General features: G+C 30.5%; 4 protein-coding genes and 1 non-coding gene across 9 annotated transcripts; 2 read left to right on the top strand and 3 right to left on the bottom strand.

Annotated features, from left to right (window-relative positions):
- Positions 1 to 137: 137 nt before the first annotated feature.
- LOC112905919 (UDP-xylose and UDP-N-acetylglucosamine transporter-like) lies at positions 138 to 1987 on the top strand. The gene is made up of 5 exons (XM_025979316.1): positions 138 to 673; positions 737 to 953; positions 1008 to 1145; positions 1232 to 1432; positions 1491 to 1987. The coding sequence occupies exons 1-5, from the start codon at positions 591 to 593 to the stop codon at positions 1869 to 1871; spliced, it is 1020 nt and encodes a 339-aa protein (XP_025835101.1). The 5' UTR covers positions 138 to 590; the 3' UTR covers positions 1872 to 1987.
- Positions 1988 to 2691: 704 nt separating this feature from the next.
- Positions 2692 to 4542, top strand: LOC108738237 (UDP-xylose and UDP-N-acetylglucosamine transporter). The gene is made up of 5 exons (XM_018471560.2): positions 2692 to 3228; positions 3292 to 3508; positions 3563 to 3700; positions 3787 to 3987; positions 4046 to 4542. Exons 1-5 carry the CDS (start codon positions 3146 to 3148, stop codon positions 4424 to 4426), a joined length of 1020 nt encoding a protein of 339 aa, XP_018327062.1. The 5' UTR covers positions 2692 to 3145; the 3' UTR covers positions 4427 to 4542.
- Positions 4543 to 5874: 1332 nt separating this feature from the next.
- On the bottom strand, positions 5875 to 8802 carry LOC108738236 (dnaJ protein homolog 1). Of its 2 annotated transcripts, XM_018471558.2 has the most exons (3): positions 8293 to 8802; positions 7386 to 8231; positions 5875 to 6729 (listed from the first exon to the last, which is right to left on the bottom strand). In XM_018471558.2, exons 2-3 carry the CDS (start codon positions 8199 to 8201, stop codon positions 6496 to 6498), a joined length of 1050 nt encoding a protein of 349 aa, XP_018327060.1. In that variant the 5' UTR covers positions 8202 to 8231; positions 8293 to 8802; the 3' UTR covers positions 5875 to 6495. The 2 variants fall into 2 exon arrangements, with proteins under 2 accessions (XP_018327060.1, XP_018327059.1); XM_018471557.2 differs by having other exon boundaries at positions 7386 to 8801.
- Positions 8803 to 9164: 362 nt separating this feature from the next.
- On the bottom strand, positions 9165 to 14374 carry LOC108738234 (band 4.1-like protein 4A). Of its 4 annotated transcripts, XM_025979283.1 has the most exons (15): positions 14048 to 14221; positions 13658 to 13847; positions 12137 to 12232; positions 11983 to 12087; positions 11723 to 11844; positions 11574 to 11671; positions 11389 to 11509; positions 11237 to 11324; positions 11022 to 11174; positions 10732 to 10886; positions 10541 to 10659; positions 10394 to 10478; positions 9953 to 10333; positions 9681 to 9884; positions 9165 to 9605 (listed from the first exon to the last, which is right to left on the bottom strand). In XM_025979283.1, exons 3-15 carry the CDS (start codon positions 12218 to 12220, stop codon positions 9422 to 9424), a joined length of 1899 nt encoding a protein of 632 aa, XP_025835068.1. In that variant the 5' UTR covers positions 12221 to 12232; positions 13658 to 13847; positions 14048 to 14221; the 3' UTR covers positions 9165 to 9421. The 4 variants fall into 4 exon arrangements, with proteins under 4 accessions (XP_025835068.1, XP_025835073.1, XP_025835079.1 ...); XM_025979288.1 differs by having other exon boundaries at positions 13658 to 14374; XM_025979294.1 differs by lacking the exons at positions 13658 to 13847; positions 14048 to 14221 and adding an exon at positions 13106 to 13650.
- A 477-nt stretch (positions 14375 to 14851) lies between these two features.
- Positions 14852 to 16482, bottom strand: LOC108738238. The gene is made up of 2 exons (XR_003232091.1): positions 16361 to 16482; positions 14852 to 16050 (listed from the first exon to the last, which is right to left on the bottom strand). It is a non-coding gene; the product is annotated as an uncharacterized LOC108738238 (transcript).
- Between the last annotated feature and the right edge of the window lie 342 nt (positions 16483 to 16824).

The following is a 16824-nucleotide window of genomic DNA, read 5'->3' as shown; positions in this document are numbered from 1 at the left end:
TTAATGATATAAAAAGGCTTATTTACACTTACATATCACTAACGAAGTTTCTTAATTTTCTTGGAAGAAAGAACACAATTTTCAGTTAAGAATTATCTTATTGTTTCTTAACTATTCTACGTACTTATTACTTTATATTAGTGATGTGATTATTTTTGTTAATATTTCATTATTATTCTCTTATAGGCTGTACAATCCGTATAACGCATAATAGGAAGGCATAGTAGCCATTATGTAGCCATAGATTAAGGAAATACTTTGATACTGTCGATTCATAGATAAGGTTATAACAACCTTGATTAAAAAAAACAGCTTAATGAAGTAGATTTTTGATTAAAGTTTTAAAGAGATAATTAGTTCATGATTAGTTTCCTTGAACGAAAATTTAATAGCTTAGAACTGTTAGTTGTACCTCGTTTTTTCTAAATGCGTACAGTTACGATAATCACTTGACTTTATCTATGCACGTAATTATTTGCAAGTCACTAAGAGTTGTTATTAAAATTTATTGCTGATAAAGCAGTCAGTGGACATATTTTTGAAATTTACTACTTTAAATTATATAAGTGTAGTGACTTTAGTAGTATACAATGAATTCTAAAGCTGTTTTTGCAACTGTTATGGTATATATTGGCTGTGGACTAAATAATGTATTCCTGGAGTACACGATAAAGTAAGTTTCTTAAAATAAAACAATAATGATTACCAATTATGCACATTTTTCTATTTAATATAGGCAAGATCCTGGCTCAGGACATTTGATAACATTCCTTCAGTTCCTTTTTATTGCAATTCATGGATTTATATTTACACATAAATTTGGAAGCATCAAACCTAAAATTCCTTATTCAGTTTATTTCACTTTGGTTGTGATGTTTTTTTTAACAAGTGTTGTAAATAATTGGGCTTTTAATTTTAACATACCAGTTCCTCTGCATATGATTTTTAGATCTGTAAGTTTTTGCAGATTTATCATATTTAAACATAGTTTAACAATAGTTTTTTAGGGTTCTCTCATTGCCAATATGATACTTGGAATTTTAATCCTAAGAAAAAAATACAAACTTTCCAAATATATTTCAGTGTTCATGGTCACTGTAGGAATTATAATTTGTACACTCGTTTCAAGCCAGCAAAAGTCAAGTGTAATGGGGCTATTCAAGCACATTTCTGATTTCTTTTATAATTATAAACAGTGGAAGGTCTTGTCATTTAGTTTATCTTATTTTAGATTTGTACAGACTGTTCTGATCAAACAGATAAGAATTCTATGAACCAGCCACAAGAAGAAGATAAATATTTTCTGTTTTGGTGGATTGTTGGAATTGCTTTACTAACGTTTGCTTTATTGTTATCTGCTCGAATGGGAATTTATCAAGAATGGCTGGCTTCAAAGTATGGAAAACATCCAGAGGAAGCTCTCTATTTCACGGTATATATTATAGATTTTCTTGAAAAGCCAATAACTGACTTAACTTTTACATTTTTAGCATATGTTATCTTTACCAGGTTTTCTAATATATTCAGGCAGCATTTATGAACATGCAAGAATTGCAACTTATAGTGAGCCGTTTTCAGTTTTTTTCTTGAGTATTCCAATATTATGGATTTATTTAATTGGCAATATCATCACCCAGTACCTCTGCATTAGTTCTGTATACACACTGACCACTGAAGTATCCTCTCTTACACTAACATTAATTATTACATTAAGAAAATTCTTTTCTTTAATGTTTTCTATAATTTATTTTAAGAACCCATTCACCGTGTATCATTGGTTGGGAACTGTCCTTGTTTTTACGGGGACCTTGATATTCAGCGAAGTTCCTGCCCAACTTAACGAATTGTTTAAGAAAAAAAAGAAAGATTAATGATATGCATACATTGTAGTAACCACAAACGTTATTGTAGATTGACTACCAAATGTTATACGTAATTTCGAATTTTTACAAAAAATTATACGTATTAATAAAGATAATAAGACCGTTATTTTTAATCATTAAAATAATTTAAAGTATATTGATACAATTACAATTATTAATTTACCTTTTCAAAGTTGACTAACTATATACACAAAACACGTTAAAGTAATGCAATTTTATTTACTCAGCAATAATTATTTCAACAGGCATATATCGCTAATATTAAAAGTTCATACGTAGAAGGGGAAAAAAATAAGTCTCGATCTCCCGTTGCACTTCGCAATGACGTATATATTAAATTTACTCATTCGCAAGACTACAGACTGCAATTAATGATTATTTTAACCCCTTACAAACGTGCTTATATTAGGTCAGAACAAAATCTCAAGCAAAACAAAGACAGGTTTAAAAACATACTAATCTAGCTATTTCTTAAAACCAATTATCCATTCCCTATAATTAATTCTAAAAAAAATAGAGTAGAAACGCAATTCACGTTGTCATTCTAATGGATAATCAGAAGTTTGTTTATAACAAATCACTTAAAATATTTATTTAGAAAATCAACATACAAACTTCATTCATATAATGTTCAATCAAATAAAACCGCATACATGTGTGTACGTACGGTAGTTAATGATATAAAAAGGCTTATTTACACTTACATATCACTAACGAAGTTTCTTAATTTTCTTGGAAGAAAGAACACAATTTTCAGTTAAGAATTATCTTATTGTTTCTTAACTATTCTACGTACTTATTACTTTATATTAGTGATGTGATTATTTTTGTTAATATTTCATTATTATTCTCTTATAGGCTGTACAATCCGTATAACGCATAATAGGAAGGCATAGTAGCCATTATGTAGCCATAGATTAAGGAAATACTTTGATACTGTCGATTCATAGATAAGGTTATAACAACCTTGATTAAAAAAAACAGCTTAATGAAGTAGATTTTTGATTAAAGTTTTAAAGAGATAATTAGTTCATGATTAGTTTCCTTGAACGAAAATTTAATAGCTTAGAACTGTTAGTTGTACCTCGTTTTTTCTAAATGCGTACAGTTACGATAATCACTTGACTTTATCTATGCACGTAATTATTTGCAAGTCACTAAGAGTTGTTATTAAAATTTATTGCTGATAAAGCAGTCAGTGGACATATTTTTGAAATTTACTACTTTAAATTATATAAGTGTAGTGACTTTAGTAGTATACAATGAATTCTAAAGCTGTTTTTGCAACTGTTATGGTATATATTGGCTGTGGACTAAATAATGTATTCCTGGAGTACACGATAAAGTAAGTTTCTTAAAATAAAACAATAATGATTACCAATTATGCACATTTTTCTATTTAATATAGGCAAGATCCTGGCTCAGGACATTTGATAACATTCCTTCAGTTCCTTTTTATTGCAATTCATGGATTTATATTTACACATAAATTTGGAAGCATCAAACCTAAAATTCCTTATTCAGTTTATTTCACTTTGGTTGTGATGTTTTTTTTAACAAGTGTTGTAAATAATTGGGCTTTTAATTTTAACATACCAGTTCCTCTGCATATGATTTTTAGATCTGTAAGTTTTTGCAGATTTATCATATTTAAACATAGTTTAACAATAGTTTTTTAGGGTTCTCTCATTGCCAATATGATACTTGGAATTTTAATCCTAAGAAAAAAATACAAACTTTCCAAATATATTTCAGTGTTCATGGTCACTGTAGGAATTATAATTTGTACACTCGTTTCAAGCCAGCAAAAGTCAAGTGTAATGGGGCTATTCAAGCACATTTCTGATTTCTTTTATAATTATAAACAGTGGAAGGTCTTGTCATTTAGTTTATCTTATTTTAGATTTGTACAGACTGTTCTGATCAAACAGATAAGAATTCTATGAACCAGCCACAAGAAGAAGATAAATATTTTCTGTTTTGGTGGATTGTTGGAATTGCTTTACTAACGTTTGCTTTATTGTTATCTGCTCGAATGGGAATTTATCAAGAATGGCTGGCTTCAAAGTATGGAAAACATCCAGAGGAAGCTCTCTATTTCACGGTATATATTATAGATTTTCTTGAAAAGCCAATAACTGACTTAACTTTTACATTTTTAGCATATGTTATCTTTACCAGGTTTTCTAATATATTCAGGCAGCATTTATGAACATGCAAGAATTGCAACTTATAGTGAGCCGTTTTCAGTTTTTTTCTTGAGTATTCCAATATTATGGATTTATTTAATTGGCAATATCATCACCCAGTACCTCTGCATTAGTTCTGTATACACACTGACCACTGAAGTATCCTCTCTTACACTAACATTAATTATTACATTAAGAAAATTCTTTTCTTTAATGTTTTCTATAATTTATTTTAAGAACCCATTCACCGTGTATCATTGGTTGGGAACTGTCCTTGTTTTTACGGGGACCTTGATATTCAGCGAAGTTCCTGCCCAACTTAACGAATTGTTTAAGAAAAAAAAGAAAGATTAATGATATGCATACATTGTAGTAACCACAAACGTTATTGTAGATTGACTACCAAATGTTATACGTAATTTCGAATTTTTACAAAAAATTATACGTATTAATAAAGATAATAAGACCGTTATTTTTAATCATTAAAATAATTTAAAGTATATTGATACAATTACAATTATTAATTTACCTTTTCAAAGTTGACTAACTATATACACAAAACACGTTAAAGTAATGCAATTTTATTTACTCAGCAATAATTATTTCAACAGGCATATATCGCTAATATTAAAAGTTCATACGTAGAAGGGGAAAAAAATAAGTCTCGATCTCCCGTTGCACTTCGCAATGACGTATATATTAAATTTACTCATTCGCAAGACTACAGACTGCAATTAATGATTATTTTAACCCCTTACAAACGTGCTTATATTAGGTCAGAACAAAATCTCAAGCAAAACAAAGACAGGTTTAAAAACATACTAATCTAGCTATTTCTTAAAACCAATTATCCATTCCCTATAATTAATTCTAAAAAAAATAGAGTAGAAACGCAAAAACTTATTTATCTGAAAATAAAGTTAAATAAAAGAATTGAACTATTTTAATTATTAGTAAACAACACAATTACAGNCAACCAATGCTCCATAATTTCATAATTTAATGGTATCCGGAGTTCTTCTAATGTTCCTGTAAAATGAAATCTTATGAAAAAGTGTTCAGATATAATTAATTAAGTATTAAGTAAATAATGTGCACGATACATTGTTAAAGTAATGCTGAATCTTTTTCTTTGTTAATGTCAAATAAATACACTACATATAGAAAGTATAGTATGCATGCTCACCTTAATTAACTACAACAGCCTCCAAGATGACAGGTTAACAGCTAAAACACCATAGGAGACGACTTATCTTTACAGTAAGCAACGATATCAGTTCCAATCTCTCTTAATTGTTGGGCAATCTGTGTAAACGGACAAAAACAATTATTAACTGATTAATTTAATAGATATCTGTTACGCAAAAAATTTAATCCTTTTCACTTTTCTCCCTTACTCTCAAATCAAAGTCAAAATATATGCGGAAAATTGATAAAAAAACAGAATTAAACACTCGTATTAAACAAATGAAACGAAGTAAAACAAAAACACGTAATAAAAAACCAGTCAAAAACGAAGTAAATAACAAAACATTAAAAATGGCAACGTGGCCACCTGATGTCTGTGTCAAGATATAAACTTTAAAAGTTTTGTCAATTTAATTTATGCTGCGGGCAAATACGAAGAATAATAATAGAATATGAATCAATCAAACTAAAGAACTATTTCAACTACTGGGTCATCATTGTCTTCTCTAAACTCGATCTGAAACAGATACGGTGGCAAACAGATCAATAAAGAGCAATTAAAATTAATTATATCAAGTATCCTCACCTTAATTAATTATAGAACGTANAATGATTATTTTAACCCCTTACAAACGTGCTTATATTAGGTCAGAACAAAATCTCAAGCAAAACAAAGACAGGTTTAAAAACATACTAATCTAGCTATTTCTTAAAACCAATTATCCATTCCCTATAATTAATTCTAAAAAAAATAGAGTAGAAACGCAAAAACTTATTTATCTGAAAATAAAGTTAAATAAAAGAATTGAACTATTTTAATTATTAGTAAACAACACAATTACAGACATAACTGAGATACAGCATAGGCAATTTATCATTGGTGACATGAAAACCACTGTTTTACTTAATAATTTATATTTTGAAAAGTTCTTCAAGTAATATAACTATACAAGGATAATTTAAATTATAAATTACAGGGTATAACAGTTACACATATAAAAGTAACTGGTAAAAAAAGCCAAACGTCGAACGACTTATTTACTATACAATTATATTTACTCAATCATATTGAAATTAATTAGAGTGAGCATTTTCTTTAACATTTCCATTTATTAAATAATAATCTACCACTGAAACAAAGGCAACGATAAATTGCTCACATTGTATTTCAATAATACCCAATGCAAATATTGTACTAAAACGTACAAACGAACGCGCAACATTACAAATAACTTTTAATTAGGCAATGTGTCATATAAAATATCTTTAGCTGACTGTGAAAGATGTTCTGGGAACTTGATTTCGAAATTAACGATTAAGTCTCCACGGCGAGAGGGCTCCTTAGGAAGTGGCAGCCCATAACCCTGAATGCGCTTTATTGTCGTAGGTTTTACTATTTCGTTAGTAAAATGTAACGGTATGGTTGTACCAGACATCGTTGGAACCTCTATAGAACATCCACATAAGGCCTGAAATAATGTTATGTTAAAAAACTTTTATCTACTTACAATTAGACAAAACTGTATCATAATGAATAATAATTAACAAAACACAGCAACTGATATATAAGATCGAAAGCAGTGCACAAAATTGTTCTTTTTCTAGATTGTAACACCTACTCATTTTATACACATATTTGATTAAACAATATTTTCAATTAACTAATACTTTAAATTAGTTGGCAACATTTACAATTTGTCATACTCTAGTTTACCTTTATGGAGAAGAATAAATATGTTAATTCATTTATTGTATGTACCCACTGAAACTGTTGCATATTTAAAACACGGTTGCAAATGATGAAAAATGCTATAAATAACTTAAAATCAACCTACATACAAAAATATTCACTTCTGTCAATTGCCATTTAAATATTAAATTGAACAAAAAAAAATTGGACAAAAATTTTTGTCTAATATTATAAAAAATAACAGTTGTTTTTTTTTATTATACTGCTAATCATTTAAAATTAGCTGTAATCTGAATTTTTATGTGAAGGTCAATGTATACATATTAATAGATTAAACATGACATCATAAGATCTGATTGCTGATTTACCAAATATATGTATGTACATGTGTTAGGAATGTTACAAAGCTGTTACCATTTTTTTAAAAAGACGTACCTGCTTTAAAGAAATTTTTGCAGTGTATTTGATATCACTGCCCTCCCTTTTGAATAATGGATGTGGTTTGTCTCTAATAATAAAAACAATATCAGCTGGAATTTTATTCCTTCCTTGATCACCTTCCCTTTGGAATGTTATCTTAGTTCCAGCTTTCCAGCCAGGCTTAACACTGATTGTTAGTACCTTATCTTCCTTACGAAGAGATCCGTCAGGCTGTAACACTTTCCGAGATATTTTCATTTTCTTAGTGCATCCTTTGGTTATATCTTCTAACGAAACATATAGATCATGTTCTATAGGAGGGTCTTGTTTATCTTTGCTACGGTTTGGACTATTATGTACATTAAATGAATGACTACGGAAAGCTCCACCTCCAGGACCACCAGTTCTTGGAGCACCACTTATTCCAAAGGGATCATCATCTACGTCCATGTCATCACCAAAATTAAACATTCTACCACCTCCAATATCAAAAAATGCTTGAAATGGACTTGAACTCCCGAAAAATTGGGCAAATGTAGCTCTTGGATCTCCATGGAAAGTATATGTAAAATTAGGATTTCCTTGACCTCCTGCTCCTCCACCGATTCCCCCTTTCAAACCCTCTTCGCCGTGTTTATCGTAAATATCGCGCTTTTTCTTATCAGAGAGCACTTCGTAAGCCTCTGCAACCTCTTTGAATTTTTCTTCTGCTCCAGCTGATTTATTTTTATCAGGATGATATTTCAATGCTAATTTGCGATATGCTTTCTTGATGTCGTCATCAGTGGCATTTTTGGCAATTCCAAGTATTTTATAGTAATCCTTCCCCATTGTAAAAATGCCTTTTTAGGACAATAAATCCTTAAAAATGCACAACAGAATTCGCAATAATTCAAATTTATCACAATTGTAAAGCACTAACTTTGTAAAATATGTTGCACACTTAACTCAAACGTCGTCTACAGCAGCCTGATGATTACGAATACTAACGCGAACGCGCTATGCATATATATTTATGTCATATTGCCCATTTGTGGAATTTTCATTTTATCTCTCGAATGTACTAGAACCTTAAAAGGCATGGGTGGCAGCACGGGGAATCTATCCTATATTGTTTAGTCCTTAATGCTTATATATTACGTTTAAAATAAGCTGTTATTTAATTTTTAATAAAAGAAGTATCTTTGTCTAATTACTAAAATTTACATTGGATTTTTGATGGGGTATTATCGTATTTTCGTGCATTATGATACGCCTATGTAATTTTCACCGGGACCTCTATCGAAAAATACTATAATTACCACTAGTATTTTTATTGTCATGAATATTTTGAGCAATTTATTCAAATTGCGACCCACATGTAAATATTTTTTTGAAATTATGATATACCTAACATTATATAATTTTCTAGCGTTTCAAACTTATCATTTCTTTTATAAAATTCTTATTTAATCGTAAGAACAGTTAGGCCAGATAGTAATTTTATATAATTATATCATCAAATATCATTTACCTATACGTATGAAGATTTTGACCACAGTATTAGTTTTGTTTGTATTTAGTCTTCTATTATTATAAACAAAGGCTCACAATCAAACCGATAAATGCGATTAGTTTTTTTTTACAAGCTTTAGTACTTGATAAATAAGTATATATATTCCTTATCTATGGTAGTCAATTTGACAGCAACGACCATTACAATCTATTATAGTGCCATCTTTGAGCGAGAGGACGGTTTAACTATAAATTATATCTAATACGTATTGCGTACTGTAATCGCGGAAATTTTAAAAAGTTACCATTATTAGACAGTGCATTTATTTAAACTTTAAACTGATATAACAAAGTTCTGTTATTACTCATTATTAGATACCAATTTTCTTGTATTATAGTTAAGATAGAATAATAAATAAATTGTAAATATTGCACACGATTACAATAAATTTACTATAAAAAAGAAGGCCGTTTGCTATACAGTTTCGTTTTTATCGCTAATTTTCCGCTCAAAACCTTATTGAACATGTTGAAACCACTGTAAATGAAGTAATGTCTCATTTTTTATTACGACGTTTCAATTTCATATGTTTGGCATGGTTTGTTTGAACAACTGTATAAGGTATCTCCCGCAATTGAGACTCACTCATTCCTGAAGTATCAATTAAATTAAATTCCAAATGTTTTTTCAATTCATTCGGAAGCCGAGTTTTTCCATCGGAAGGAGAACGTGACCTTGATCTGTTGTAGCACGAACGTAAATTAAAAAAAAAAATAACAAAATGCCATATTACATTATCTTAATTAATGATTTACCTATGCTTCCTGTGTTTACGGTTGCGGTGACAGTAAGAGATTTCTGATTCTGTTTCTAAGCCACTATTTACGTATCCTGATTTTCGGCTACTAATTACGTTCGCTTGTTGAATAGTTGAATAATTATTATTAGACTGACGTTTTTGAATTTCCTGCCATTGAAATCCTAAATCTACAAGTTCGTATGGACTATTGCTCGTATACCTAAAAGATACGATATTAAAATCGATCCTCACATACAATAAGTACCATAAAGTATATTAAAAGTTTACCTGGAGCCATTACCCTTTGCAGAAAGCGATTCTTGATCGGATCCGGAATCCATTCTGTGTCCTCTAGATTTGTGACGCCGATGTTTACGATGTGATCTACCAGAACTCTTTGACAATTCGCTTTCATTATCCGAAGTAACTTTATTGTGCTTACGCCCTTTACACGATCTAGCTTCGTTTGAACTTTGACTGTCCACTGAAGATGATCTGTATCGCGGAGCAGCTGATCTCAGCGACCTTGGACTTGGTAATGCCGAACTGTTGTATAAACCTCTTGAATGAGGCTGAGACCAAGGAGCACTTCGTGTACTGTGAGGAGAATCTGACTGCCGATGAATATCTTTGTTCATGTTGCACGAAGTTTGGTACCAATTATCAAAACTAAAAGTAAATTAAACACTTTTTCAACTGATATAATATTTAATATCTAATATTTCTTACTCTTCTGCTGGTTTAGGTACAGAAATATGTTTGGTTTCTTGTTGAGAATATGTGTTACACGCTTTACGATTTTCATCAGTTGAAGCTAAAAAAAAAAAGCAAGGGATTCCATAAAGTCTAAATTAAAATAAAAATATATAATCTTACAGTCAATAAAACTTTCAGCCAATCGTCTTTGGTATCGTTTGGAGGAAGTTCTAGAAAATGGCGGGGGAGTTCTAACTGGAAACTGAGCGTCTTTGGCAGTTTGTTTTTCAGATCTTGCACTGAAAAGTTACGACAAAATCAGGTAAGTATAAAAGTAAAAAAAAAAACAAAAATTCCAGTATAAATTTTACCTATATCTATGATTACAACCCAAAGCAAAAATGTCGGGGGTAGTTGGAGAAACTTGCACCAATCGGAAAAAAGCGTGATGTTCAACGCAACATTTCCATAAATGTTTGCAAGCTGCCTTGGAAGGCGTTTCAAACCCGTAGGTATTTTCGTCGTTCTAGAAAAAATGAAAACGAATCAAGGAAAACTAATAATAAATAAGTACCTACTCAACATTGTCGAAGCAAAAAAAAAAGACAAGGCGGAAAATATTTAAAAGGAAAACTTATTCTCTTACTTAAACGGGACATACATTTTTGTCAGTAACTTTCAACATGAAATATTTGGCTCTGAAATAAATTTTTGAAATTCTCGGCCAGTAATAATTGCCTACGGTAGTTTTATTTCTTACAACTGTTATACCGCTGGGCGTTAAGCCTAGAAAATAATCCACATTATCTTTACCCTAAAACATCGGCATAAATAACAAAATAAACAAAGTTTCTTAAGTCGCACTTTTCTCCTTACCATTACAGGATGAAGGTCTACTCCGTACATTTCAAGCCACTTTACTTTATCTAAATAATTTAATTCTGCAACTGATGGTAATTGTCCTCTAAAATAAACATGTTATAGCACAAGTATCATTTTAAATACTTAATTAAATATCATCAACTTACACTAATGTTTTGTGGAGTTCGGTGATTCGACTTTCTAGTTCAATAGTTTGATTTGTGAGAAATCTGAATTCCGATACGTATCCTTGATTGTGCCTCCGGGGATCGTAGTCTCCTAATTCGGCTAAAAAAACAAATATGTGAGCCCCCGTCTAATAGTTTCTTTATTGAGACCAAGATATGCTTACATTGGATTACATAAGCTCCTAATTCAGCGGCTAGTTCAAAACAGACTGGTAGCCTTCCTTGTAAAATGTCCTGTTTTACTTGAAGAAAAAATTGGTACCTAGGACGTATAAATAAATAATATTAAAATTTTAATTCTACTTTTAGTTACCTTGTTATTTCTTCAAGAAGTTTACAAGGATCAGCCGCATAAAACTTAACTCCAAAATAAAAAGTGCACGGTTCGGAGCCTCTAAGTTGTCGGCCGAGCTTTTTCGAAGGATCCAACCAGTGCTACAAAAAAATCATTTTGCCGACACTAGAAAATGTAACGTAACTATTACGTTATATTAATTCAAAGGTTTCTTTTCTTTATACAAGAACTAAATAAAAAAAAACATCCTTTTCAACTAATCGTAAAACATTTCTTACCGTTTGCCCACTGTGATCAAGGTAACGTAGCCCAAAATAAGCCGTTTCTAAGAGATTTAAGTGTTTGAAAACAAAATTTAACAGAACTTGCCCTTTTTTATTGTCCTGAAAAAGATAAAATTAATATCAAACGATTACTCCCACTGTTCCTTACCTGAATATCATGGAACAATTCCTGTTCATCTAATAAAATTATTTTACAAGTTATCGTGCGAGGTTTGAAGCAGTAGCAGTCCATTTTGTAATTATTCTGTAATACAAAAAATCGAAAATGTAATTAATGCGTAAATGAAGCTACAACTAGCACCTACTTAATTACTAATTTTATTCGCTTGTATAATCAATCAGTCGCAATGACTCGATAATAAACATTAAGAATTCTTATCACCCAAACCCTTATTAATATGCCGCTGGCGGAATAAAAAATACGATACAATGTAACAATAAATGTATTTACTACGTATGTATGATTATATTTCGCTCGAAATTTGTATTCATACCAAGCGCGTCCACTGTAATATTTAAAGACGTAAGTTTAAAATTCTTCTTTGGCTCCAAGAACATTTTGTTCATTGTTTCTTGCGTGATATCCCGCGGCTAGTAACAATTAGGATTGTTTTAAAATTCATTCAGACACTAAAATTACAGTCTATATCTCAGGCCTTCCTCTAACCCTTTATTATTTTGCATTCGAAAATATACAGTCAAGAAAAATATTCAAACTGGTTCTCAAAAAATAATTACATGTGGCACGTCTATCTTAGATATTATTTAAGGAGGTACCCTAATTAAAGTTGTCGCTCAAAAAAAATATGAAGGCAATGTGTAATATGTAACATTATTAACATTATACTTAAATTTGTTTAATTTGAAAAAGGTAAATCGAAATATAATTTTTGCTTGTAAATAAAGTGAATACAAAAAGCACGATTAATATTATTTTTAACTTGAAAGTTGTAAAAATGTAAAGTTACTTTCTACTTTACATTTACTTTTCTTTTTTCATATTAATAAATTAAAAAAAACAACAGTCTAATTAACACCTGCTACTACTAAAGAGCACAAGTATTTCTTAAACTTCACAAAAGTGAACGTTAAAAATAATAGTAAAGAATTCGCTTACCTATTATGCAAAATAACATTGAAATAATCAAATCGACCCGCAAAGAATATCGCTATTCCTCAATGGACTGATGTTTGTTATTGATTATTTAAAATTGAACACTTTTTTGAAATAGTTGCCACACATACGACGAGGGAACATAATAAAGCAGTCGGTAGCTGTAGAGGGCATTCAACTTGATTACAACTACTAGACGACTGACGATGCAAAAATCTTTTCAGCAAGAGTTCACCTCAGCCTTAACAATACGTAAAGGTAAAGAACGTAACGTAGCTAAGGTAACAACATTATTGACCACGAGCTGGAGGTCTGGAGGGATCTAGGAATCCGACAGATCTTAACAAAAGAGACAAAAACGAAACGAAAACTATACCTGCAGCAACAGTTAAAAATGTGAAATTGCCGCCTGTTTTCGTCATCAGTCTAGTAACAACTTAACGTTAAGTAATTCCTGCGCAAACTACTATAATCGCATCGTAAGTGAAACGTACAGTAACTCACAAAACAAATGTTCCATTTGTGTGAAATGTAATTCAACAAATAAACACTTACCCCGTTAATTGTGTGTTAAGTGCCAGGTGTTAATGGATATCAGTAATGTCTTCAAGTGTTATGGGATATCGTTATAAATGACTCTTTCCCGAAACAATGTTTTTTTCTACTTTTCCACTCCCACCAACAGAAATGGTCTGCAGGTGATTCTTCTTGGATACGACTTAAGACATGCTCAGAGTATAATATACTAAATAATAAAACATAAAACATTAATAACGGCATACTACTTCATGATAATTAAGCGAATTAAATTAGGAAAAAAGGTGTATTTATTTCAACTGGATATGAATGTTGCAGAACTTACGCCACGATTATAACGAAACAAGATTCATTTAAGGTAATGTCGTTAACCAAGATTACCGTAATGTTCGATATAAATATAACTACCTAATCACGTAATTTCAATATGCTTTTTTTTTATATTGGCTTTTAACCGCATCAAGGGTTTATAAAACCAGTTCTCGTGTTCTCAAAGAGCCTTGAAGATGTCCTTGACGCGATTGAAGGCCATTGAAAAAATTATAATGGCTTCGTAACTATTGGCTGAGAATTTGTGACACCCTGTAAAATTAAGTTTTATGAATTAACATACACCTTATATTACTAAAAATAATTCATAGTCCAATTAATAGAACAAGTAAAGTAAGAAAATTGATATTAAAATTCGTCCATTCAAAACTGATTTAATTATTCGTTTTTTCCTTATTTTTTTTTATGTATACTATTGCTGTTATTATTAATTATAAGTATTAAAACATAAATACGAAACAGGAGCGTGTGTTTGTGTTTTATTGCTGTATACCTATATGATAGACCACTGAATAACTTTACCTGACAATTAGTTTTTTCAATTGCAAAAGGTGTGACTTTGTACCCATATCCGCCTAAAAAAAAGAGTGTCACCTATAAATTACGTGTACGTTTGATTATGAATTCGACAATAAACAAGTAAAAACAATACTTTAATACGGTAACGATATATCTACTAAATGTGTAAGTAATAATACTCTTTAAGCAAGTATTACATTTTGGATATAGGTACTCATACTATGTATGGTGTAAACAGTAATTAAGGCAATTAAAGAGACTGTAAGTGTAACAGTAAAGGATGTAACTTTTAGACAGGATAAAAATAAATTGGTTAAGAAAATCTTGTTTAGTTTACCTTAGGAGTTTAATAAAACGATAAACTAACGTTGAATGATAAGTTTTATTTAGGTATTGATAAGTAAGTATTTAATGGATATTCGAAAAATACAAGCTTGCTGTCTAAAAGTTGTAAATTTGTTACATTTTATACTTTACACATGTACTTTTTAAAATCTGCAACTTCATAAAGCAAACTGTCCTTTTTAATAACTTTTACCATTAACTTGAAAAACATACTATAGGTACTACTAGTGGCAAATCCAGGATCTTTATCTGGGGAAGGCTGTGCCTCCGAGGCTCAAATACGTTATTAATCCTTCATTTGAATAAAATGTGTCTGATTTGAGATTTTAGAGAAAAATTTAGGTTTTGAAGACGCGACAGTGAAATAGAAAAAGTACGAATATTGTTTAAGAGGCAATTTTCTCAAAAAGAACAGAAATTACGAAAAGACGACTGCAGCCTCATATCCTCCCTCCTAAATTAGCCACTGGGTACTGCATAAGACACTACAGGTCCTGCAAATCTCTAAAATTTTATAATTTTAAGCAGTTGTTGCTACTGTCAAATTTTATATTTATGAATTTGCAAAATTTATGCGGACTAACTGTACTATAAAACTTGATATAGAGTCGTAAAAATATTCAGATTGAAATACAGCAAGTGATTGGTACGCAAATATGTGTTGCATATGAAAATATTATAATAGATAATATTAGGTAATAATAGATAATATTNGATAATATTATATATAATAGATAAGAGTGAGGTGCTGCACAAGATATTATCTTTAAACATATTATAATATACTTATATATTTATTGTGAGCAGGTAAATCTTTAATAAATTATTAATTTTATATTGATTTGTACTAGAATCTACCAACTATTCTAATCGTAATAAGATTAATTGCAAGATGAATGAATACGTTGACTGTTGGCAGGGACGTACCGAGCATCATACGTGTTGGGAGGGGGGGGGGTAAGTTTAGTTAAAAGTGATGATTATAAAGACTTACTGAACCTACACATTAAAAAGATGTGTAATACTTTTTTATAGGAAGATAATTAGCTGACACTAGAATCGAATTCCACGAACATTCCAACTCAGAAACTTGACACAAAAGCTGGGGAAATGTTGCATCCTGCCCCGGTACGCCCAAACTGTTTTTCTAAATCATGAAGCGTGTGAGTATGCTGCAGATGTGGCTGTTACATTATTATTACTATTTGCATATACAACTGCAACATTAAAAACTGTGGGTCTTTAATGGGCACAAAATTATTATGTACTACAGTGAGCTATTTTTGCTTTTTTCACAAACATTTTTGTTTTAGTTGACACATATTTTACTGAAAGTGTTGTAAGAGCTTAAAAAGCCTTTCATTGCTTATTGTGCATTTGTTGAAAGTGAACATGTACAAGAAAGAAGTTAAGTTAAAAGTTTTACGAAAATAAATTCAGTCAATTCACCAGTATTTGCAATAAAAACTTTGAACAAATCCTCTTAAATAAGACAGATTTGTGTTACTTGAATAAATTAATACTTACATTTTACATCAACAAACTTGGCAATGACTTAATGTGTAACAAAGATGAGATCAAGACGATAATATTTGTGCTGCATTTGATTGAAATTTTAATTCTTTTGTGCATCAAATTCTTTATTATTAATGATAGGTGGCAACAAGCACTAAAACAGCTAAGAGAAGTGGGGAACTAGTAGTACAGATTTTGCTGTTTCTTCTTCTGCTAAGATTTTCTCGATATTTTTCTAATTTTTTTGCTGCTTCATCACCAGGAGGGTCAATGCAGTGAAATTCACAGCATCTTTCACCAACTTCAAATTTTCTACAAAACTAAACAAGAAAGCAATTTCTGTAAAATTTAAAATTGTCTTGTAAATCAACTATTCTTACATAAGGAGGATCACAATAAATAGCTTTACACCACATTGGTTCTGAATGGTAACACACACATATTGAACAAACTGCAGGTCCGGGAACATATAGCAT

The sequence above is a fragment of the Agrilus planipennis genome, unplaced genomic scaffold, assembly GCF_000699045.2.
Source record: "Agrilus planipennis isolate EAB-ADULT unplaced genomic scaffold, Apla_2.0 scaffold88, whole genome shotgun sequence".
NCBI lineage: Eukaryota > Metazoa > Arthropoda > Insecta > Coleoptera > Buprestidae > Agrilus > Agrilus planipennis.
Note: the sequence above shows the minus strand (reverse complement) of the source record. Positions and strands in the feature narration are given on the sequence as shown.